Genomic DNA, 24,248 nt, shown 5'->3' on the forward strand with positions numbered 1-24,248 from the left:
TTCATCTGTTTTCTGGAATCCTAGGTCTGCTGGACCCTCCTAACAAAATGCCACATGTTTGCTTATTAGATTATTGCGTGCCCTATGTACTGGACCCCCAAAACATGTTCTGACCAAATTTCAATAGCACACAAAACCACAGCACTCAACTAATTTTCAATTCAAGTCGCTGAGACTACATCACACCCACTATCAAAACACCATATTGACTTCCTGTCAAAGGCTAATCTCATTTTCAAACCCTGTGTGTGGTCCGCTAAGAGCTGCATGGTCACATTCCTTATTATCTCTCCAAGTTCTTTCAGACTTACACTATCACAAGACGATTGAATTACCCTTCGAGAACATCCTTGTTATCCAATCTGCCAGATACCAATGATTCAAGTGCGAACTGGGATGTACACGATGTAGTAACCTCACTTCACATATGAAATTTGAAAAAGACTTCTTAAAATCAGAGGAAAGCCTGAAAAGTCAACACAGCATATGCCTAATGAATATCCCTTACCTGCACTCTCTGGAATGATTCATCTGGAAAACTAGTGCCGGCAAACCTTAGTTAACTAACACTTTGCCATCAAATCTATAACACCTGTTTACAGTATAGATATCATGCACAACAGCTACAAGACTATCCTCGTTATATTGACTCCTGCTTTATTTTCTTCTGTAGCACTGAGGCGGACCAGAGAGTCACACGTTCCTTAAAATAATAACTCGGTAAATAAAGTAATCAAATATATGTTAAAACTGAGTGACACAGAATACATGAGGGCATGACTTTCCACTGTTTGGCCATTGGTGTGATAAAGGCAGGACCTCGACAGCCAATAATGTGCATGGTTCTTTTATGGATCTGGAGTGAGTGGTGTCATGATTTACTTGTCTCTGGTTAGGGAAGACGTAAACCGTAAACAATGCTTCTGTAAAACTCTCATGTCTGGTGCAATGAAAGTGAAAATGAGAGCTTCTGCAGATTTATGGCAATCACTTCAGGTCATGGGAGCAACACACAGCTGATTTGCCATGGATAGCAGGGTTCCAGCAATGGCCAGACCCTAAGACTAGATCGCAGTGGGAAGTTAAACTAAGGGAGTGTTGGGGGCGTAGGTCATGAACGGACTCTTTTTGCTTTGCCTACACCTAATAGGAAATAAGAGGAACCAGGCGGATTGTGCGGTCTACCTAAATAGATATATACATTCCAAACCTACTGTTATCTACTTGCATATTATTACATCGGAGGATTAACTCTCACCACCTAGTGAATCATGTTTCATCATTGGTTAACCAATGAGAAAGCAAGCTACCCTTGGTGGGTGTTCATAATGCATGCAAATAGATAATGTCACAAAATATTTGGCTACCTCAATCTAGGATCGTTGTACCTTGTCAATATGATCTGCAACATGAATGGTTTCTGTAAATGGCAAAGCTGGGACACAACTGGACATAAATACGGTTTATCAGTGCAGATTTGGACTGTCCTACATAATAACCACACAGGACAGATAATGTTTGCCCCTGTGCTTCAAGGCAGTGGAAGCGTGGAGGCCAAAGGATTCAGTAGCTTTTTAGTAGAGATGAAGAGCTATTTGGATGAAGGCTTGGGCAGTACTGCTTGTATTTGGACAAAATCATGCTTTGCTGTTTGGGCTTGTTGGCCTCATAGTAATGTTATTTCAGCTGAACTGCCTCTCACAGATGAATTTCGAAAAGTTAAACTCAAAATTACATTTAGGGAAGGGGGAAAGAAAAACAGTAAGGTGAAAGTAAATGTTCACTTAACATTTCCTGCAGGTGGAGTAAAAAAAAGAGGTAAGTAGGAATGAAAGCAACAATGGATATAAAAATATTCATTTCGGGATTTCTCCTGAATCATTCTTTTTTGGTTTTATGTTGATTTAGTGTCATCATCAATTTTAATGCTGGTCTTAAATTATTGTCCCCTTCCTGTCCTAGATATTGGACACGTAACGGCATATATATTTTGTGGTTGCCTCAGATAGATCGCTTAGTTGTATTTTTATTATTACCACAAGTACAAATGATTTCATTGCTATGCTTTCTTGGAGAGGCCATTTCCATTAATCCAAGCAATTAAAACACCCTAGATGAACAGAACACCAAATAAAATTGCCTGATTATTTATTCAGAGTGTAGTTGGATGAATAAACTCTGTCACATATGTAGAAACCTGTAATAGCGTCTACAATACCCCCAAGTGATGAACATTCAAGCCGATGACCCTCAGACTGAATCAACAACACATCTCATACTACCAACATCAAGACACTCAAAGCACTCACTCTCTTTTTAAACATAGTCAACTCGTCACAGGGTCTTTGCCTCAATAACTATTAACAAGAATTGGCAAAGCCAATATATTTGGCGGTGGCAGACAGACTTTTGTTTATGTTAGTACATGTTTTGTGTGATAATTTTGTTTTTGCAAAACTTAATTTTGGAAGACACTGCTGGGCCAGTGTCAATTTAAAAAAAAGTTAGTCTAACAGCAAAAAGTATTTTTGGCTTCAAAAATCACACATTCCTATAATCCGTCCTAGCACTTTGAATGTCGTTATTCACAGTGAACTTAGCTAATGGCTGACGTGGGCTGACCCACTGCCCTATTCTGTCTGTTGTAGTGGGCGGAAGAAAAAGTGATTGAGACAATAACAGAAAAATGGACAGAGAGAGTTGAATGAAAGTCCCTTAAAGTAAATATATTATACACATGATTTTAGTAAAATGAAAAGGTTTTGGCTAATGCCATATCTAAAAATTGGTCAAATTCTATCCTTGAAAAAATCCACCTTTGTGACTGGAGACCTACCCAAACATCTGTTCCTATATCCCCTTGTTGGGCAAAACAGTGGAAAGAACAGTTACACAGCAACTATACAAACATACTGACCAGCACCATTAGCTCCAGTTCGATCATGTTGTACTCTGTCATGGGTGCTGTACTTATAGTGCAGTGATCTGCGTAATGTAAATCTTACCTCAATCCCTAAAAAGGTATAGCCAAACCTACCCCTCGCCCTGTTTGTGGCATTTGACACTGTAGATCACCTGACTCTCATAAACGTATCCTCCAGACTTGACCAAGTAGTTTTAAAAAAAATGGGTTACACAGTTTCGCTCACGAACACAATGTTTAAACATGGAGCGCTTCGGGTTATCTGCCTACACCCCAAGACATGACGTGCATCTCAGGGCTCTACTCTTTCACACACAAAAAAAGATTTTGAAGATCAAAGAGTTCTACAGGCAGTACAATGTACAGGGTATTTATGGGAGGGAATAAAGATATTTCTGAAATAAATCTCTTTATTGGTTTCCCATAAGCAGGTAAATACAAATATAGATACTGAAACTGTTAATAAAGAAGTCATCCAGTGTCCAGTACATTACACAGTCATCATTCTAGATGAGGGAAAATTCACTAAACATGAATTGAGAGAGGGGCACCTATTCAAAAATACATAACTATGGGCATTGATGAAATGCAAAAGATATGCCAAGATCTATTTCTCATTGTGAGGCTTTGAGGAAGTGGACGATCAGATAATGTTCTTGCTGTGACTCCCAAACTGCCTGGTGTTTCTGAAGACAACCTCCTGCTCTATAAATTAGCTCTTCCAAGAGCATGCAGGGAATAAAGAATTACGCATGAAACTGTCCCTGGTTACATTCCTTATATTTTCTTTTAAACAGGTGACTGCTTCAGTTTTCAGCATCACATGTGGCTAGGGGCGAGAGGTACCTAAAAGAATAGCGTGATGTAGTAGAATCAAATGTGGGGAAACCCAGTAAATTACAAATATCAGTGTTTCTACTGACCATTAATCCTAAAATATGTTCCTTATTATGTGTTGGAAAGCCAACTTTAGGATGAAGATTTGATGTACAGACCATAGGGGATGGGCTTTCCAAGCTCCTGTGCGGAAGCATCCTCACAGCTCCTATTCTGGGGTTGGGAAAATTGCGGCCAGGGTGGGAAAGTACTCCAGAGGCCACAGAGGCATGCACCAGTATCCTTATGGCATGCAATTGTAATGTTCTGGTGAACAAAAGCATAATCCAGGCTCGAAAAACATCGGATGACGCTGCCTCCACCCATGCAGCATTCCAGATTTCAAGATGACACAGCAATGCGGCATGTCACTGAGGTTTTACCCAGGCGCTGCCTAAAGCACGATTCTGCAGTGTGATCTCAACTATTGAAAGCAAGGGGCATTTTTCACTTACTGTATTACGAAGGTAAAGTGAAACTGGCAGAAGGACGGACATCTACTACCAAACAAGTGTGACAAAAGTGTGAGCTGTGAGAGACGTCCAGAACAAAAGGAGTGGGCACAAACCGAAAGGTCTGGTTGTAACATTCCTGACTAATAATCACAGAATAAAGAACCTGAGAGCATTAGACCCATATGACTACCCATTAAGCAGTATAATTCCACCAAGGAGCAGTTACGTTCAGGTTATAGTGGAGCACTGACTGTAACATGCCACCTAAGGAAAATAAACAAAGAAAAGTGCATGGTAAAACAATAGTGTTTCCTGTCATACCACATGCCCCTTCAGCAACATTTAAGAGAGCCAAAGTAGATAGATTACTCCTGTCTGGCTAACATGACAGATTTAAAGCAGTAATCCACAATATGGACGGTAAGGTCTCAGCTTGGAGAAGCTAATAACCAAAGTTGACCAGACAGAGAAGAGGACATGTGTCTGGATCAGAGGATGGTTGAGTTGGAGTTGTAAGCGTAACAACATGGAGAAGAAATGTAGAGACAAACACCTTTAAGGAGCGTACGGTGTGCTCGATGAATAAGCCTATAACAAGAGGTTCAGTTGCTGGAAAATGCAGCACGGACCGAAAGACTCAGCATCCTGGAGTCCCACTAATTACAGAGAAGGGCAATTTCAAAGAGCTATTAGTCAATTTCATGCAGGTAGCCATGTGTTCAACCACCCTGGGAATCCACAAAACCAGGCCCAGGATGAAAAACTGTAGGCCATTCTATTCCGGTCAAGCAGGAGAGCCCTATGCAGCAGTAAATAGTAACACAAATAGAATCCTAGAAGAGGGATGAGGGGTTAATGAATTGCACTGTACTAATGTTCCTTGACTTGAGCTGTGCTACTGAGTAGAGAAAGAAGGCACATCAAGGATAAACAAATGTTAGCAATGAAATACAAAGCATTGCTCCAGATCCTGCTAAGCTTAAGTGGTCAGTGAGGGCATCATCCATATCTTTAACACACACGCAACCCCCTCTAGACATCCTAAACACATAAGAGGAGGAGGTGGATGAGAGATCCAATGTATGGTTTTTAGTTATTCTTGGTTGATTAGACATCCCTAATCGACGCTGCCATACCGAAACACTCACCTGCGGACACCTGTAGAGCCAGGCCACTGCCGCCACCGCCAAGAGTCTAGGGGGCCATTACCGCGCCAGTAAGCACCATCTTCCGCGTCGCCGCCCCGGGACTGCAACTCCCGGCAGCTTCAGCGGCGGCGCGACGAGCTGACGCGGCGCAAGCGCCAGGAGGCGCCTACAAATCGCACAGAGGCCGGCGGAGCGGGGGGAAGCTGCCATACCGAAACACTCACCTGCGGAGACCTGTAGAGCCACGCCACTGCCGCCACCGCCAAGAGTCCAGGGGGCCATTACCGCGCAAGCAAGCACCATCTTCCGCGTCGCCGCCCCGGGACTGCAACTCCCGGCAGCCTCAGCGGCGGCGCGACGAGCTGACGTGGCGCAAGCGCCAGGAGGCGCCTACAAATCGCACAGAGGCCCGCTTCGCGGGACGCGCCGGGCGAAGCCCGGGCAAAGGGTGGGCCGTCTGTGGCCGTCCGGGGCTGACCGCGGCTGGGCTGGGCCACCTCCTTTGAATTTCATTACAGGTATTCTTTTGCCATCTTTATATAAGGGGTACTTTGGATATATCGAACGTACGGTGGTTGTGAAGAATGGGGAAATCCACGCGGATGGCCACTCGTTCAACTGTTAAAATTAAAGCCCCACTCAAGACCCCTCTCCCAAGTTTGACAGCAATAGATAGGATACTGCAAAAAACAATTGGGGTAGTCGCCAATGCTATTGAGAGCACCGAGAGGCGGCTATCACTACCCCCTAGCCTATGTTTGCTAACGCAACAGCATCAGGACACAGAGGATCACTCTAATACCGCGCTGAGTATGCCATTATCACAAGAATCTATCCTAATGGCCTCATATGCGGACTTTCCGGTCAAGGACTCGAATTGTGTTATAATCTCGCAAACTACACCTCCTGATAATTTCATGACTCGGGAAAATAGGTTGTCTCTAACCCCTAGATTAGGACTAAGTGAGGGACAATCTAATATAAATAATGTGCCTGAACACAGGGAGGAGTTAATTGTTTGTGAAAATGAAGTTATAAACACTGTGGATTTGACACATGGTGCTATCTCCTCGCAGGGGATACAAGGGAGTAGTCCAAAGGCAAAAGCTGTGCAGAATGTACGCAAGAAAGGGAAACCAAAAGTCAAAAATAAGAAAATTGTACTACCACCCCGCCAAGAGAATGGGGACAAAAGAAAGTCAATAAATAGTATTGAATCCCCTAACCAAGATGATAATTCCACCTTACAAGAAGGAATTACATTGAATGATTTGGTAGACTTCATGATAAAAATTGAGCAGGTAATGAAGTCTTTGATATTGCCAGTAGTAGGAAGACTAAAGACCCTTGTTGATAAAATTGAGGGCTTAGAAAAGCAAGGGGCAGGTAACTCAGAAACACTGGAACATCTTAGTACACTAATTAGATCTAAAGTTGTATTGAATACCAACAAAACAGATAATGCTGTTATTAATGTTTCGCATTCATTAGTACCTGCAATTCTACCTGAAAGATGCGAGAAGGATGATGCACCCCTTATCCTACCTACGGGGGCAAATATGTCAAATGAAATGGATTCTGGTGGTAAAAGAATTGAAAAAGAGAAAGGTAAGGGACTTGATGAGAAGGAGGGAATGGCAGACTCAAAAGTCTATAATCGAAATAAGGATGTAAACGATTATGACAAGGATAAAAGAATATATATTGATCTCCCTCCACAGTCAATTCCCTATACCGTAGTGTTGACAGGGGTACCAGAGTTGAGCAACGGAAAGGCAGAAAATTATCAGGAACTCAAGAATAAGGTAATTCATTGGCTGTATTACAATAGGCCATTGCCTGGACAAACACGTGTAGAAATTCTAAATGTCAGGAGAGTACACTGGATTGGACAGAGGCATAAGGATATTCAAGGAGATTGTATTATCGTGAACTTGAGGGACAGAAGAGCAGTGAGTTTTATTTGTCATTGGGAACCTAATAATAATACTGGCAGAATTCAAACTCTAGACCTAACCTACTTTTATCCGCTAATGGATCTAAGGAGAGATAATACCTGGTATCACGGGGAACACAGGTTCAGACATAGAGGTAATGTTAGCCCAAATTTTAAAATCCCTTTAGCAAATAGATTTCAGATCTTGCAGGGGTTAGAAGATATTGACTGACTCAGGGGAGACAATAGACCCACTGATTTGAATACTAGCGAAAGTAGCAAGTCAAAGGACCAAGAGCCTCGGAATACCATCACCGAACTAGAGATAGCTAAGGTGGTCGTTATTAGCGAGAGCCCACAAATCGAGGTACTTTGTGGTGGGGAAGCATCTCTTAACAGTAATAATGATTTAGTGGATGATCAATTTAGTGGGGAGGTTTGGTCCCTCTTGAGTTGGAATATCGCAGGACTGAGATCCAAATTGGGTAATAAAAATTGGGAAAAACTGGTAGGCAATTTTGATGTTGTTATTAGCCTCCAGGAAACATGGACAACTGAACCCATACACATTAATGGATTTAAAACATATTTCTCTCCAGCAGTAAGCTCAACTCATGGTAGGGCTAAAGGAGGTTTGTGTACTTACGTTTCGAATCTGCTAGTAGGAATTAAAACTGAGTTAGTTTTTAATAATGTGTATTATCACATTATAAGGATCACAGTCAATAAAGGGTTTTCCATAGTTTTGATTATTTTTTATGATAACATCCAAGGAGAAGACCCAACGGATGTCTTCAGATTATTAGGTAGTAATATCACCTCAGCAATTGGGAGAAGGACAGAGGACACCTGCATTATTTGGGTAGGAGATTTTAACTGTCAATTATGCAGGAGTGCAGAGAGTGGGTTATGTGGGATAAAATTAGATAGAGACATTGGCTTTAGTCATTTTGAACATTCTGGACGAGGGGATTATTTAAATGAATTAATATTTGAAAATGACTTGGACTTTGTAAATAGGTTGATTAGTCCAGAAATCCCCTTTTTACCAACGTTTAATGGCAGAGGGGCAAATACAACTATTGACTATGCCCTAATGACCTCTAGACATAGGGATATGATACGGAATTATAGAATTCTGGATTGCCCGCTTAGCGATCATTTTCCTTTAAGTTTCAATATAACCATGAGACTTAAGAAATATCATGGTAGGGTCAAATCTAAAGTGATAATAGATAACATTACTATGGCCCGTAAAAATGGTTATGCTTTAAAGTGGACAAAAATTTGCCCCGCAGATTTCCAGGAGAAACTAATAAAAAGTATGCTTTCCCAATTTTATGTATGTACAGATGAGAATGCCAATGATTCTGATTTCATTAATAATTTTTTATTGATTATTGCCCAAACAAGGAAGTTATTGTGGGTTGGTACTAGTGGTGGAAATACAAGGCAGAAGAGGTGGTTTGATTCAGAATGTTCCAAGGCTTATAGAAGTCTAAAGCGTGCTATACATGCTACAGAGAAGGATACTGATTTAATCAGGAACTGTAGGAATGTCCATAAGCAGACCCTTAAAAACAGGAAAAATGCTTTTAAGCTGGAAGCATGGGATGCTTTATGTGACGCCTCGTTAAGCAAAGACTCTGCCTCATTCTGGAAAGTTGTCAATGCCCCTTTTTAAAATTTTAGCGACACGGACCCACTAGACGTGGCAATTACTGAGAGTGAGTGGGCTGAATATTTTGCTAAGCTGTATTCCATTGTACAGGACAACATGGAATGTACCAATGATAACACCCAATTGAGAGACTGTACACAGAGTAGTAGCCAACTTGAACTTGAAATAACAATAACAGAGGTGCAGAAATGTATTGATGCATGTCTGGCGGGAAAAGCACCTGGCCCTGATGGAGTCCCTGTTGATTTATTTAAAAACAACAGGGAACTATGGGCTCCAATCCTTACACGTTTGTTTAACGCCACTCTGAAAAAAGGCCTCCTCCCATCGTGGTGTGAATCCCTGATAGTCCCAATTTTTAAAAAGGGTGACCGTGAAAACTGCAAGTGTTACCGCCCAATATCACTCCTGGATTCTACTATTAAAATTCTAGGAAGGGTAATCTTAGATAGGTTACATGTATGGGCTAATGAAGCTAATATTCTAAGTGACCTGCAGTATGGCTTTAGGAAAGGTCTTGGTACTATTGAACAGTGTTTGAATTTGCATATTTTAATTGAAAAATACACCAAAGTTAAAGAGGGACGAATGTTTTTAACTTTTGTGGATCTTACCTCTGCATTCGACTCAGTAACACATAGTAAACTTTGGGTAGTTATGAATAAACTGGGTGTGGATAAACAGATTATCAACTTCCTGAGAGATCTTTATGCAGGAGCATCGGCCAGAGTAAGATATGGAAAAAATGGCGAATGCACTAGATCCTTTGCAATCAAAAGGGGTGTACGACAGGGCTGTGTCCTGGCGCCGTTTCTTTTTACACTCTATATTAACAACGTGGAAAAGATATTGATAACTGAGTGTAGGGACGTGCCAATGGTAGGGAAAAGATCAATCCCAATTTTGCTATATGCAGATGACGCGGTCCTGATGGCTAGAACAACGCAGGCCATGCAAAGAGTAGTTACATCCTTTTTTGATTTTATGAATCAGCTTGATCTAAGCATAAATTGTTCTAAGACATTCACCATGCACTGTGGGCCGGGTGCACAGAGGAAGAAAAAAGCTATTTATATTGGAATTACCCCAGTAGAGGACACTTTAACATTTCCCTACCTAGGGGTCTTAATTGATAGTTCCGGGTTATGGAACAATACAATTAAGACAAGGAAATAGTTGTACTGTAAATCTATCATGGCTTTAAAAAAATTTAGTCGAAAAATAGGGAGGAAACCAATTAAGGAAATGTTGACTGTTTACAAAGCAACTTGTGTAGCTATTGTCACTTATGGGGCAGGCCTATGGGGATATGCAAATGTCAGCACATTACAAGTGGTCGAAAACAACTTTATGAAATATCTCCTAGGGGTCCCACAGAGTGTTTCGACATATGTTTACCATGTAGAACTTGGGGAACCATATTTAGAAGATATAATAAAAACTGCACCAGTTCTATTATGGCACAGAATATGGACCGCAGATGAACCTGGTTTAAATCGAATGATCATGGAAAATGCGATGGGTCTAGAGAAGTGTGGGAAAATTAGATGGCTGAATTATATTAATAATTTTCTCACGCTATTAGGGCTGGGGGACTATTACACAGACCCACCCTCTCTTTGTAATATATCTAGGAAACGTTTAAAAGATAGATGTATGACCTATTTGCAAGAGACCAGAGTTAGAATAGAGTTCAAGAAAACTACGTTGGTAGCTCATGAGCAAATTGTAATTTGCAATAGCTTACAGCCATATTTAAAGCTACTAACAAGTGACTACGAAAGGTTTTTACTGATACGCTTTAGATTTAATTTACTATTTAGATCACTCAGCTTTCCAGCTATGAATAATTGGTCAAAAATTTTGAATAAATGTCCCTGTGATGATCTATCAGTGCAATCCGATATGCATATACTTTTCTTTTGTAAATTTTATACCAGACCTAGACAAATGTTTGTTGCTCCTTTGCTAAAAATGATGGAAATTAATCGATGTCGCCCTGCTTTTTTAGCTGTACAGAAATTGGATAACATTTTAACAGTCGTATTTATTTCCTCATTCCTTAAAAATGTTTTTAAATTACGGAAAACAATTGAGATCTGAACTTACTCGGTTTTTCCTATGTTTGGTTCCTATAATTGTTATTTTTATATATGTGTAATTATGTGCTTGTACTTTTAAGGTTATTTTGTTTTAATAACCGAATAAAGATCAACTTGACTTGACTTGACATCCCTCTTCGTAATGTCTGGGAATTTATGATAAGAACTTCTTTTGCATCAGAGTGGCAATACTTTTTAAACAGAGATCAGGTTCCTTTCCCCACTCCCTATCTTCATAGCAGTGAGGAATACAGAGTTATTGAAACTTCGGTGAGTTTGTTTTACTTTAGAATTTTAATTTTAATGCAAGTAATGGTGAATACTTTGTGTCTTTTAAATCTTGCTTCGTGTTATGCGATGGTCAAGAATAAGAATTTACCATAAGCACAGAAGACTTTCTAAATTAAACATGGGATTGGGTATTCAATAAGCAGGCTGAAATCCTTCATAACCAAATAGCATAATATTGTATAATGTATCTTGTAGTCTCTCCTAAAAGATGCCTGAAAAGCTGGTGGTCAACAAATAACAATTATTGTTAAGATCCGTTTTTGTGTGTATCACCTATATCATACAAAGACAAAGTGAGCAGGTGGTCACAACCTGCCAGTTCTAGCTGATCCATATTTCCCTGCTACCACTTATTGTTCCACAGATCAGGCGTTGGTTTGTGGTCTCGCATGAGCCAGCGCATGCGCTGCACAGCGAGACATTTAGTCAGTGGCTTTTCGAAGTGCTACTAAAGGCTTTTGCCGGCCACCAGCTTGCGGTTACGCGCACAAGCGCACGCGCCTTTCTCCGCCTCTCTCCGCCTCTCCAATCACTGCTGCGCGTGTATCCCTCGCGTGCTTAGCACAGAGCGCGTCATCACGATAGCAATGACTTATGCTTCCATCGCAATGACTTTTGCTTTCACGGCCGCGCGGCGTTACTTATATTGCCGCGCGGCCAATGCTTGTTTTCCTAGACGGCAACCACAGACATTCAAACGCATATCATGCGTACGCAGTTCAAGTTTATCAAATATTACAATTGATTGCGTTATTTGACTCGTTCAAAAATAATGTCTTATTCAATCAGGTGAGGAGCTCTGATGGAGGGGGTGTCATGCGACCCTTTCCCTACCCCTTATCCGAAGGGTCGACCCCATATACCCCCACATGCCTGTGTCTGCCTCTCTGCCCGTCCACAATCCTCCATGTCTCCGAGTCTTCCTGTCCCTGTGTTTCACAGTCTCCCCGCCTGAAGAAGAAGCGTCCATCTTTCCTTCTGCCATTAAAGCTTGCAGGTCCAATGACGTTAGACTTCTCAAAGCATAAACTTGTATTTTTGCTTTTGAGGAAGACTCAGACCATGCAACAGAGGAACATATTTTACACAAGTTTGGATAGAATTCCTTTGTATCAGTTGGTGATATGTCTAAAATCACAAATATATTTAAAGGGATCGATTTTACATCCTTCACTTCCGGTGATCAGTTACATCTGCTGACTAGTTTAATCACCACTGCCCCCAAATGAAATCTCAGATATTCTCTCTGCTTAAGTACACTTTTTGGCAAATTCATTGAATACATTGTGTTGTCAAACATTCTAGCCTCTAACATGTGTTAGGCAAGACTGATTTGCATATGGGTGGTCTCTGTCTAGAATGGCACAGTGTGTGAGAAACAATGGCATGGAATGCAGCCCAAGCGAAGGCATGAAGCTGGGATTAATTCTATCATTCCCTTCATCGCATTGTTCTTTGAAGCTTTGACCTGTGCGAGACAAGGCACTATAAAGAGTCTTTCCTTTTAAAACTTAGGCCTCAATTTCGAAAAGTCCGTGGTGTGCAGAACACTTCATGTTGAACAGTTACTGCTGGCGTTAGCAAACTCCACTTGGCTTGTCAAATCCATTAGCATCGTTTTGCTGTTTGTGTAATAACGAAATGGAGCAAACATTTTTTTTGCTTCAGTCCATGCTATAGGAAGATTGTTGCACAATGGCAAAAATAAATAAATGTACTTCGAAGGCCTAGCTAAACATAGAGACATATCAATTAATAATAAATTGTCGTGCATGCACACCTCAGAATTCAGCTAAACAATCCTAGCGAATAAGTAGTCTTTAAAAATAAAGTAAACGATTTGGCACGGTTTTAGCTACTAAATAAAAATAGGACACACATTTTATTTTGCCCCAAACAGTCACATATTTCACATTAGAATAGCGAAGTGATGTATTTTCTCAATTTGTTAAAGTATTCACTGTTGCAAATCTTTAGTTCGAGCCAAATGACAATTGGTTTATTCCTTACCACACAAGTATTCAAATGGGTGTCTATTGGCTTGCTCTGTTTTTTACATGAATGCAAATGTCCTATAAAGGGCACCAAGAGGGCATTTATTGAGTGCAATCCGAGAAACGTGAAAATGTCATGCTGAAAGTCCACTTTATACTTGCATTGAACGGGACTATCTATTCAAAATGGATCTGTATTTTTGCATTTACCGCAATTCTTTGAAGATTCATTTTGAAAACGTAGGGGCCAGAGTGTTGCTTAGTTTTTATTTAAATGGAACCACCCACTATGAGATTTAAAAACAGACATAATTTCTTATTATGTCCCTCTGCGTTTCCTTAATTATTAAGGTTATGCGCTGTTCTGGTTGTCTTTTAGTAGGTGGCCATTTAGGAAGATCAAACTCTACTTGCCCGGTTTAAACCCAAAACACTCCCATGAACTAATGCATTAAGGAACTTGAGCCATCACATTTCCTTCCTTACTGGGAGAGCATTATTCACTTTACTCAAAGACATCATGGTATTGCACGCTAATGATGGATTTTTGACGTCTTCTCAATACATGTTCAGGGTGTCGGGCTGTATCTACCTCCTTGTTGCAATATTTTTACATGATAAAGGAGGGTATGCGTGAAACTGCAAGCACTGAGAACAAGCATTGGCATAGCCAATAGGTCTCGCTTTTGGGACCTTATAAGTATTTAGTTATGCAGCACAATATCCTTGGTGCAACAACATCAACTGTTGCGTGGCTAAACACTTATAAGGTCCCAAAGGCGAGACCTATTGGCCATGCCAATGCTGGTCTTACTACTTACCGGCCTACCAGATGCCATCCTGGTGCAGTTAAGGACCTTATGCCATGCAGTCATTTGTCTCATCCGATTACGTTTAAAAAGAAATGCACCTTATTTTTCTCACAAGGAGAGCTAAATTGCTTCGCAGCATATATTCTTCTCAAAATATAATGTATCATGGTCAAGGTGATGAAATCTAGGAAAGTGAGCTATATTACCATCACACCATCTATGGTCTCTAGATCAGAGTACTGAGCCACGTACTGGCATAATCAGAAATATAGAAATCAAAGAAAGAACAGGAAGCAAGTATCCTTTCTATATGCACACAGACTCTGGAAAACGCTCTCTAGGGTTCTAGGACTGTCGCTTTCTCTCTAATAATTCACTCAGGGCCTCAAATACCAGCAATTCGTAACCAATCTGCATCAACTAGCTAGGATTTTTGCTATCTACCTCTGCCACTTGGTTATGAATGTCCACGGGCTCTGCGAACTTGCATGTCACCCGTGTATCCTATGTGATTGTGTATGCACTGTAAACAAGCATTGGCATAGCCAATAGGTCTCGCCTTTGGGACCTTATAAGTGTGTAGCCATGCCACAGTTGCATAACTAAATACTTAAAAGGTCCCAAAAGCGAGACCTATTGGCTATGCCAAGCGGCTGTGCGGCCGCGAAAGTGAAAGTGATCTCGATCGCGATCAAACATCAAAAGTGAAAGTAATCGTGGTAAAGCACGGCGCGTGCGTGGCCTGGTAGCACTTTTTGGAGCCCTCTCAATAAGTCTCGCCAGACCAGCGCATGCGCTGGGTCAGGCGAGACCTAAAAAATTACAATTCCGTATAAGGGAGCACTTGAAAGGAATAAAGCTGATTTTATTTGTCTATAGAGTATTGCATTAAGAAATAAATTGTTCCACAAAAGATTTTCCAAAACTGTCTTTGTAAGCCATTTGGGATGCTAGCCCTTCCAGCTCTAAACCATATAATGGTTACTTGGAGTGCCAGGAAAGAGCAGGGCATCCAGGACAATGCTAATCATACTTTCGCTGACTAGCTCTTCTCTCAAGCGCGAGCTCTCACCACAAAGATACCCAGATACGGGCAGGAGAGACCCAAGCCCGTAACATCTGCCTATTTCACTGCTTCCTGACACACTGCATACACTACTGGACCTCCAGCTGTATCTCTCGTGAACACTAGGATTATTCATTGTGGATGTTCCCGGTTGCTCTTAAATCCTAGACTGATTTTGTTCAAACATTACCAACTTTACATGCCTTGCATCCTTCATATATACAAAGACTTTGTATTATTCCCAGGCTTCCGTTCTAGACACCTTTGTCTCAGGACATCTTTTTGGTTCAACAACCTCCACTGGAATACATTGCTTGGTCAATGGTATTTATACCTGTGAGGGATGTGTTCAGTAGCGTGTGTGTACACACAGGTGTGCAGGCTAATTTATTGGATCACAAGATCCACATATTTACAACTAAACTTTGCCGAAGTCAGTCAAACTAATCAGCAACCAGGAAAAATGCATAAAGTGTTTCGAAAACTCTACCCCCCAGTAGATATGTAATGAACTTTACAGCAGAAGTGCACAGTGTATATATGGTAACGATACAGTTGGATAATACCCACACACAATGTTCACAAGGCTGTTCAACTAACAAGTTTGCAAACAGTATTTGCACAGCCTTCCTCCCAGAAACAGCTCTTTACGAAAAGTGGAGCACGTGCCACATCTCAAAAACTGGTTAATGCAGGTCCTGAAAATATGACGGCATCCAGTGAATTCATTCTTCAAAAGTACTGGCCTATCTTTAAATGCAGTTGGAGGCGGGCAAACGAGCTTGAGGCCAGAATCACAAGCTATCTTCTCACAGATAGGCCTATAGTCAGCGACACAGATGAATGACACTGCAGCACAATAGCAGGTGTTTTAAGACCTGCTTCAGCACGGTATCAACCACAACAAGCATTGGCATAGCCAATAGGTCTCGCCTTTGGGACCTTAGCTAGAGCTACTGGCTTTGCCAAGGTTTTTAAACTATATGGTAGAGGAGCAGAAACGTGGACCAGAGACCACTGGCACAGTGACACGGACAAGAGGCTGCTGGGACAGTGGCACGGATCAGAGATCGCTGTGACAGTGACACGGACAAGAGAGAACAACGCCACGGACATGGACCAGCCAGCCCTGAGACAGCCGACGACATCGACACGGATCAAGGGTGCACAGACTGTGTTAAGACAGGTGACTGCAAAGACATGGGCTAGAGACAATAGACACAGTGGTAAGAGACGTACAGGGATGCACACTGAGGCTTGATAAGGCGGCGGAAGAGGCAAAGATCAAAGACTGCAGCCACAGATCAGAGATGGAGACTGCGGTGACAAGGGGTCCAGAGACTGCGGAGACAGACCGTATTAGGTGACTGTAGAGATAAAGGCACAAATGCGGGATGTGGGGGCACAAAAAGAAGGGACGGGAACAAGGAGAGGTTGGAAGGCAGAAGGAGTGTGGAGAGTTACCAGGACAACGAGCGGAATTCAGAAAGGCGAAAGACGAAGCAGAGAGGGACTAGGAGTCCTGGGAAGAAAAGGGAAGCAACCCAGCGGGGGTCGAGAGACGCTGAGGAGGAAGAAGGGAAAAGGGACCATAGGATGCGACAGGGAATTGACCAGGAGAAGTCATTAAACGAAAACACATGAGACCAGTGACCTAGAAGGTAGAGGCCCATGGAGGTGGCCGTGGCAAGTGCTCGAACCCTTTGTATGCAGTTGGGTTAATTGGTGGCAAGATGGGCAGTAGGTGCACTTGTCGAGTACAGGAATGTAAAGTGGCATCCTGAGTCAACAGTGTGGGAGCAAACTACCACGAAGCGAGTGACCCAGAAGCCAATTGACATACTGAGAATATGTATGTACTGATGATGAAAATCATCACTGGCTTATGTTGGAATTGCGGGATCCATTACAGGTTAAGTGCATTTAAAAAACAAGCATTTACAATGCAACGGTCTCGGCATTGTTAAAGTTAGAGCTATTGGCATTGCTCATGACATTATTTTATTTTTTTGTTTTTGTTTTTAAAACATTTAAAGAAACGGCATTGTTATTTACAATGTCAATAGCTTAATCACTCTCAAAAGCGAGATTTATTATGCGAGCATTATTTGGGAAGTTTGGCAAATCCATAATTATGAGGAAAACGCTGCAGCATCGCAAAATGCCAGTGGCCCAGACTAATATGCATGATTAGTATTTGGATTCCATGCCAATTCTTTCTTTGTCCTCTCTGCTGAAACTGCTGTCTGAAGTGTCAAATTTTATTAATACTAAACAAAAATCACACTACCGTGCCAGGGCCAGACTTGGCGTTGATAATGATTGTTTGAAAAGGGAACTTTGAAAGGATACGAACTTGACCAATTCTGGTTTCAAAATATAAGAGAACACTGTAGAGGCATGCATCTACCGACTGTTATATATAATTTGGGATATATTTCTTAATCTGTCGAGTTCAGCCACTGCATGATTATATTGTTGTCTCTTATTGAAACTCAGGAGCAGTAACATTGTCGTGGTGTCACTAGGGCTTCAAGTGGATGCTTTTTCAATATTATATACAAGCCACAGTTACTGCTAATTTATCTTATGCAACTAACAACGATTGACAAAGCCAATAGTCCTAACTTGTTGTAGGTATCATGTTACTTGTTGTATCATTATGCCTGGATGCAATGACAAAAGAGACAGCAAAATACAAGTCGTATAGACCCCGCGCAACACCGCCCCCCACCCCCACCCATTTTTTTTTATCCCACTTAAAGCCCTGGGTAGGATACTCAACAACAGGGCCGAACTGGAACCCCAAAGTAGGCCTGGCAATTATGTCGGACCAGCTGGAGGGTCATGGGGGAGGTTAACTGTGAAGCACTTTTGCTACAGGAAACGCCCGATGCCCGGGCTAGCCAGCCCGGCCCTGCTCAACAACCCCGTTCTCTCACGCATTTACCTTTGATCAGGCGCGCAACACCCATTGAACTCAAAGGGCTTCAGCCCCCCCCCGTCGTGTGTGGCAGCCCAGGATGAGACCGCTTCCCGGGCAGACACAAAGCCGCGCCCGAGCACTTCACAGGTCTTTAAAAAGACCATTTGCATGTTAATGAGGCCTCGCTGTTGGTTCACCCCTTTTAAGAACCCCCGCAGCTCCACTCTGCCTAGATTCAGCCCCCCACCCCCGAAATCAGCGCCACTCTGCCTACTGTTTAAAGATTCAGCCCCCCCCCCGAAATTTTTGCTTAACCCCCCCCCCCCGAACATTAACTAGCAAGTGATTTCGCTGGTGGCTTTTTTACAAGCTCTGAACTTTGGCAGTGATGTTTCCCCTTGATAGAGAAGTTTCAGTTTCTGTATTTGGATTCCATGCCCATTCCTTCTTTGTCCTCTCTGCTGAAACTGCTGTCTGAAGTGTCACATTTTATTAATAGTAAACAAAAATCGCACTACCGTGCCAGGGCCAGACTTGGCGTTGATAATGATTGTTTGAAAAGGGAACTTTGAAAGGATACGAACTTGACCAATTCGGGTTTCAAAATATAAGAGAACACTGTAGAGGCATGCGTCTACCGACTTATATATAATTTGGGATATATACCGCCACTCAGTGCCTTGCTGCAACAGAGAATCTTCGGTACCTCAGTACTTGCAGCGTTTTGTAAAAAGCATATTTCCAAGCAGTCATCGAACACCGCCGCCTTTCTCCGAGGCAGAGCAGAAATGCCTCGGAGAAACGCAGGTCGTTTTCAGATTCGGGGGCGTGTTTTGCTGTTATCTCCTCCAGCCATTGGCTGGAGGAGATAATTAGACTTTCTGCAAAAAACACGCCCCGATCCGAAAAGGACGGGACCTCTTCTCCAATGGCTGGCCAGCATTCAAGAGGCCAGCCAATGGAGAACAGGGGAGAAGAGGGGCGGGTTCAAGCCCCTCTTCTCCAAAACATTAAATCTCTCGACTTCCGGTTCTGCCTTCGGCAGACCGGATGGTCCCGAGACCTAAAAAGGTTTGAGTAAAGTGTATGCACAACACAAATCGTGAACGTGATGAGGTCGTTCAGCAGTTTGTTAGCAAGAGCATTGTATGGGTTGCATTAATAACATTTGGCAATAGTAGCTGAACACAGGAAAAAAGCAAGCATTTTTTAAAAAAGCTAGTGTGTTTAGCCGCCTTAACTTTGTCAAACAGCAATCACAGAGAAGCATTCACAAAGATACAGTATTTTTTTGCATCCCGATTAAAGTTAAAGCATGGAATGGGACGCCTCGAAAAACAAGAGACTGCACGCTGGTCAAAGAAAAAGGCTGTTAATGAGGGGAAACACGAAGTGGCTTGAGTCAATGAGGGAGATGATGCAAGAGGGGGGAGAGAGACTGCGTGGGAGACAAGCCCGGCCACGCTAATTAAAAACAGATGGTCGCTGCTGGCTCCCGAGAGCAAAACGCTCTGGGAGTAAACATTTCCCAAAAAGCTGGGACATCCACACGCCTTTGGCCAATTGCGTTCCAAAGCCAGACGCAAAGGCCAATAGTGTGTGAGCACCACACGCACAAGCTTCTACTAAAGCTGAAGTGATTCCAAGAGGCCGATCCCTAGAGCAGCGCATGCGCGCAGCGCTAGGCTCGACCTAAAAAAGAGTTGTGGCTGGTAAAATGCTTGCTTACACATACAAAGAGAACAAAAACTTGTCTAGAACCTTCTGGCTCTGATGCTAAATGCAAGAAATAGGAACATGTGACAGTATGGAGCAAGTTCGTTTTTCCAACTTGGAGAAATAAAAAAAACAAAGTACTTTTGTTCAAATCTTTGCTACGGGATTGTTAACAAATGTATTCTTTTGTGTAACATTTATTTTAATACACAGCAAATCTAAACAAAATGATAAATAAAATCCAGTTGCACTGGCTTCATTTAATCAACCCTTAAGAATCCAAGCATCGCAGGCGGGAGTAACCAGCACATGGGCATTCACATAGAGAAACCAGAGGGAAAGAGATTATAAATAAATAACAAGAAGCTGTAGGAAGTGAAAACCCAATCATTAAAACCATCACTGGGCCCAGGAAAAGGCAGGTAAATGAAAAACAGAGGCACAGAAAGTGAACGTGGAACACTGTGAAACCACAAATGTTTGAATGACAATTCACATGACGACAATACAAGCTTGTAGAATGTTTTAAAGCTAAAGCATAGAGGGCACAGTTACACAACATATGGTGGATCCCATGGCTAGCTATGTTGGAGAATGTGGACAGCCAGAAATAACAGATACAGGTTTGGACCGAAACCGTGGCCAAATATTATACTAGGCTGATAGAATGATAAGAGCGAGGATTTTCCAAAAGCTCAGGCACAGCCGATGATTCGAAATGCACAGACACTAACTTAAACAGTGCTATCATGTCAAAAGATTTCTGAACACCATCAGAAATGTTTGGGCCTGTAAACTGTGCCATCTTATGTTTTGGTAATCCAGACTTATAATGCTCAATTTTAAAACGGCTTCCTGAGAACTACGAAACATGAAGCGGCTACAAGCCTTGTTAGAAAGTTACAGAAACAGGACAGGAAGAACGAGGATCATAATATATCTGTTATGGATTTCTGTAGGAACAAACATATATTGTTAAGATAGGCCTGTAAGTAAATTGAAATAAATATTTTGCATCATATGCACTTTTATTATATTACAGTATGTGAAATTGTTATTGTATGCACTTGAAGAACAATGATACCCTAGCTAACGGCAAAAAATCCTAGACTCACACTCGAACAGGAAAAAATAATGTAATCATAGATCTAATGGGATCCAACCACTTCTTGCAGAATAATGTGCATGGCTGCTACTGGGTCAGGTAGAGTCAGCAGAAGCAGGCCCTGTCAAGTGTTACTATTCTATTACCGAGAATCTATTGCCTACCTCCTCCAAGTCTTTAACAACAACTACAACGGACTGCATGTTTAATGCTACGATTTGTAAATCAAATCTAAAGAAAAATTGTCAACTAACGCTCAGGAACTGTCTAGAAAAAACCACAGTGACAAACAACAAATCAAACAAGGTGAATCAGATACAATATTGGCCCTGCAACCTCTGCGGATCCCTACTCACCCCAAGGCCTTTGTACATCTACGAGGAGGCCATCACGAGTTACATTTAAGGAGAATCTGAGTACATTTTGCAAGAGGGCCTCATTTTGCATTACACCACGGAGTACACCATGACTTTGTATACCTACGTGGGGAACTCTGGTAATGAATTAAACATTCACTGGGAAAACTTTAACTTTAAGACAGACAATATTTAAATAATAACACACAGACCGGTGCTGACATAAAAACATTTGCCCCCTTGCTTCAATAACCAGCTATTTAAGTACCAGATTTCCTTTTAGAAACAAAACCTTACTAGCACAGTTCTCTTTCTTACCTGCGCCCCATCCTTCAGTTTCAAGATACACTCCATTGTATTAATCGTGATAACGACTGGCTCTGATCCTAGTTTAGTCCATGGTACGTGGATCCGTAGTTCGTGTATATGTCCACTTAGAAATGTAAATGGCAACTTCAGCTCCTGAGGGACAAAAAAATCAGCATGAGAAACAAAATATTAAAGAACTGGTCCGGTAAGGCCTTACATCTGTGGAAGTAGCGTGCGCTGCCTTCTTCAGAAGTTAGCAGAGTCCAAGTACCACGAGTAAGTAGGACTGAGACCTAATTTTCGTTTAGCAATCAAGATGCAAGGCTGACTTTTGTTTCAGTGAAAGACTGATTTGATAGTGTGGAAACAGGCATGTATATTCATGTCAACAGGGTCAAGTGGAATAATCTTTTCTTTTAAGTGCCCATGGCAAATGGAATATTTTTTTCTATTTAGTGCCCAGGATCAAATGGAATCATTTTTTCTGTATCGTGCCACAATGTCATGCAATTTAATCTACACTGCAATAACAGTTTATCAAAAGCCAAACTTTTTACAATAAAATGTTTAAATTAATAAACAGTGTGAAAAATCAATCCAACAAGTCTAAACAGGGGAAACAGAATAAATGACCTTGTCACTTATAAGGCAGATAAATACAGAAATAAGCACCAGGAACATTTATCAAATTGCTTTTGGACACAATTTAGAGTTTGGGGGTCAGTGTACTACCTGGCAAACACAATGGAGTTCCCTGTCAGCCAAACCCTTGGTATGCCTGCCTCTTATAGAAATGGGCAGACCTTAAGTTTTCCACTGATGGAGCACCCGTTGGCAAAGTCTTTGGAAAACTTCCTTCGATTGCCTGATGGAGTAGGGGCCGTCAGAGGATGGACATAACACCACCTGTCCTATTTCAGGTGGACGATGTATTTTCTTTTTGTCCTGTCCGTCACCACCAAATGGACAGAAAAAAACAATGCCATTCCCGTTCACACACATCCTCAGAGAAACTTTCCAGGGTGTGGGGGTCATTAGTTTTTAGTTTTTCTCAAATCAACTCCCGCTTTGGGAGTTTGTTTCTTAAAAAAATTAATGGCGGCTGTCCATCAAACTTTTTGAACATTGAATGGACCCACCTTAACGGCGGTTCCTTTCGATGTACAGAGATGACGCACGGGGTCGATGGTTACTGATAATTTTGACTGACGGTAGTCTATGAGGGGTGTTGAGGTAATATCCTCTGGATTCAACCCAGATCTGTGACTGGGGGTGAGTGCCTGAAAAGTTTCAGCGCTCTGTCCATTATCTTCTTGTGTTTGCTTTGTTTGCCCTAAGTTGCAGAGTATGCCAAGATGTGAGCCCCTTGCTCACTTTGCCAGTGGAGTCAAGCTAGCCTGGCTGATGAGTGGTGTTACCCCGAAACCGGTTACAGGATGCTGGTTTCCGGTCCAGGGAAGATGTGGCTTTGCAGTTCAGGCTGGACTGTTTCCATGAGGAACAGGGTCAAGACTGATTTGCATATGGCTAGGTCTGAACTAGGGTGGCGAAGTGAGCTAAAGAACGATGATGGATTCAACCCAGATCTGTGACAGGGGGTGAGTGTCTGAAAAGTTTCAGTGCTCCGTCCATCATCTCCTTGTGTTTGCGAGGTAATATCCTCTGCCATGTCTTAAGGAGGTAAATATTTCAAGCAGATAAATATATAGCAACAGAAACATTCAATTGGTGCAAGTAGACCTCACCTGTCAGTTTATCGAATGACTGTATTTTTCCTGTTCAGTGCTTCACTGCTCTCGGCTAGTTTTGCACTCTACAAACATCAGCACGTACACATACAAGACGAGATTCAACAGCCGTTATGATTAGCCATACTTATTTGACTGTAGTTCATATTCACTTTGTCACGTTTCCCTTGTTATCGGCATACATATTGCATTTAACATTACTTCCCTGAGAGATGAATAAAAAAAATTCTTATATAATTTTAAGACATTAACAGTTCTTTCCGGGGTTGGCCGATGACATGCGTGGGTCTGATGTATACATTTACTATGTGTGAGGTACCATGAATATCAACACATTCTTAGCAAACAATTTGGATAATTTCTTTTGTGATACTTGAAAACAAAAATAACATTTGAAACAAGTAATTTAAAATAAAATTCTGGGTAAATGCTATTTGCTTTACATGTGGGTTTTGATAAATGCTCAGACTTCTTCACAAGAGATCTAATTCCTCACACTTTACTTCGAAATAACAATTCTTCATCTAAAGACTGGGCTCAGTCCTAAGCAGGCCTCTTAAATGGAAACTTAATTACATAATAGTTTCTGGGAGGGTAGGCTTATGAATTAAAACATGCAAAACTCTGGAGGAATGCACTACAAAAGGCAAAGGGTTTTCAAAAGACTGATTTCAGTTGAAAGCTGAGTGAGAGGGTCCTGCAGAGTGAGGAGACCTTCGGTGGAGGCACGCCACCCTGGAAATGACTGACCTAACCTGGGGAAACAGTCCAGGCTATAGTGAACGATATTATTAGTGACAACTA

General features: G+C 41.8%; 1 protein-coding gene across 1 annotated transcript in view; it reads right to left on the reverse strand.

Annotated features, from left to right (window-relative positions):
* The window catches only part of VPS13B (vacuolar protein sorting 13 homolog B), a 2,934,705-nt gene that overhangs the window by 2,848,726 nt on the left and 61,731 nt on the right, over positions 1–24,248 (reverse strand). The window contains exon 3 of the mRNA XM_085605186.1: positions 21,706–21,849. Within this exon, the coding sequence (XP_085461312.1) occupies positions 21,706–21,849 (144 nt within the window). The remainder of the gene's footprint in view (positions 1–21,705; positions 21,850–24,248) is intronic.

The sequence above is a fragment of the Triturus cristatus genome, chromosome 5_1, assembly GCF_964204655.1.
Source record: "Triturus cristatus chromosome 5_1, aTriCri1.1, whole genome shotgun sequence".
Taxonomy (NCBI): domain Eukaryota; kingdom Metazoa; phylum Chordata; class Amphibia; order Caudata; family Salamandridae; genus Triturus; species Triturus cristatus.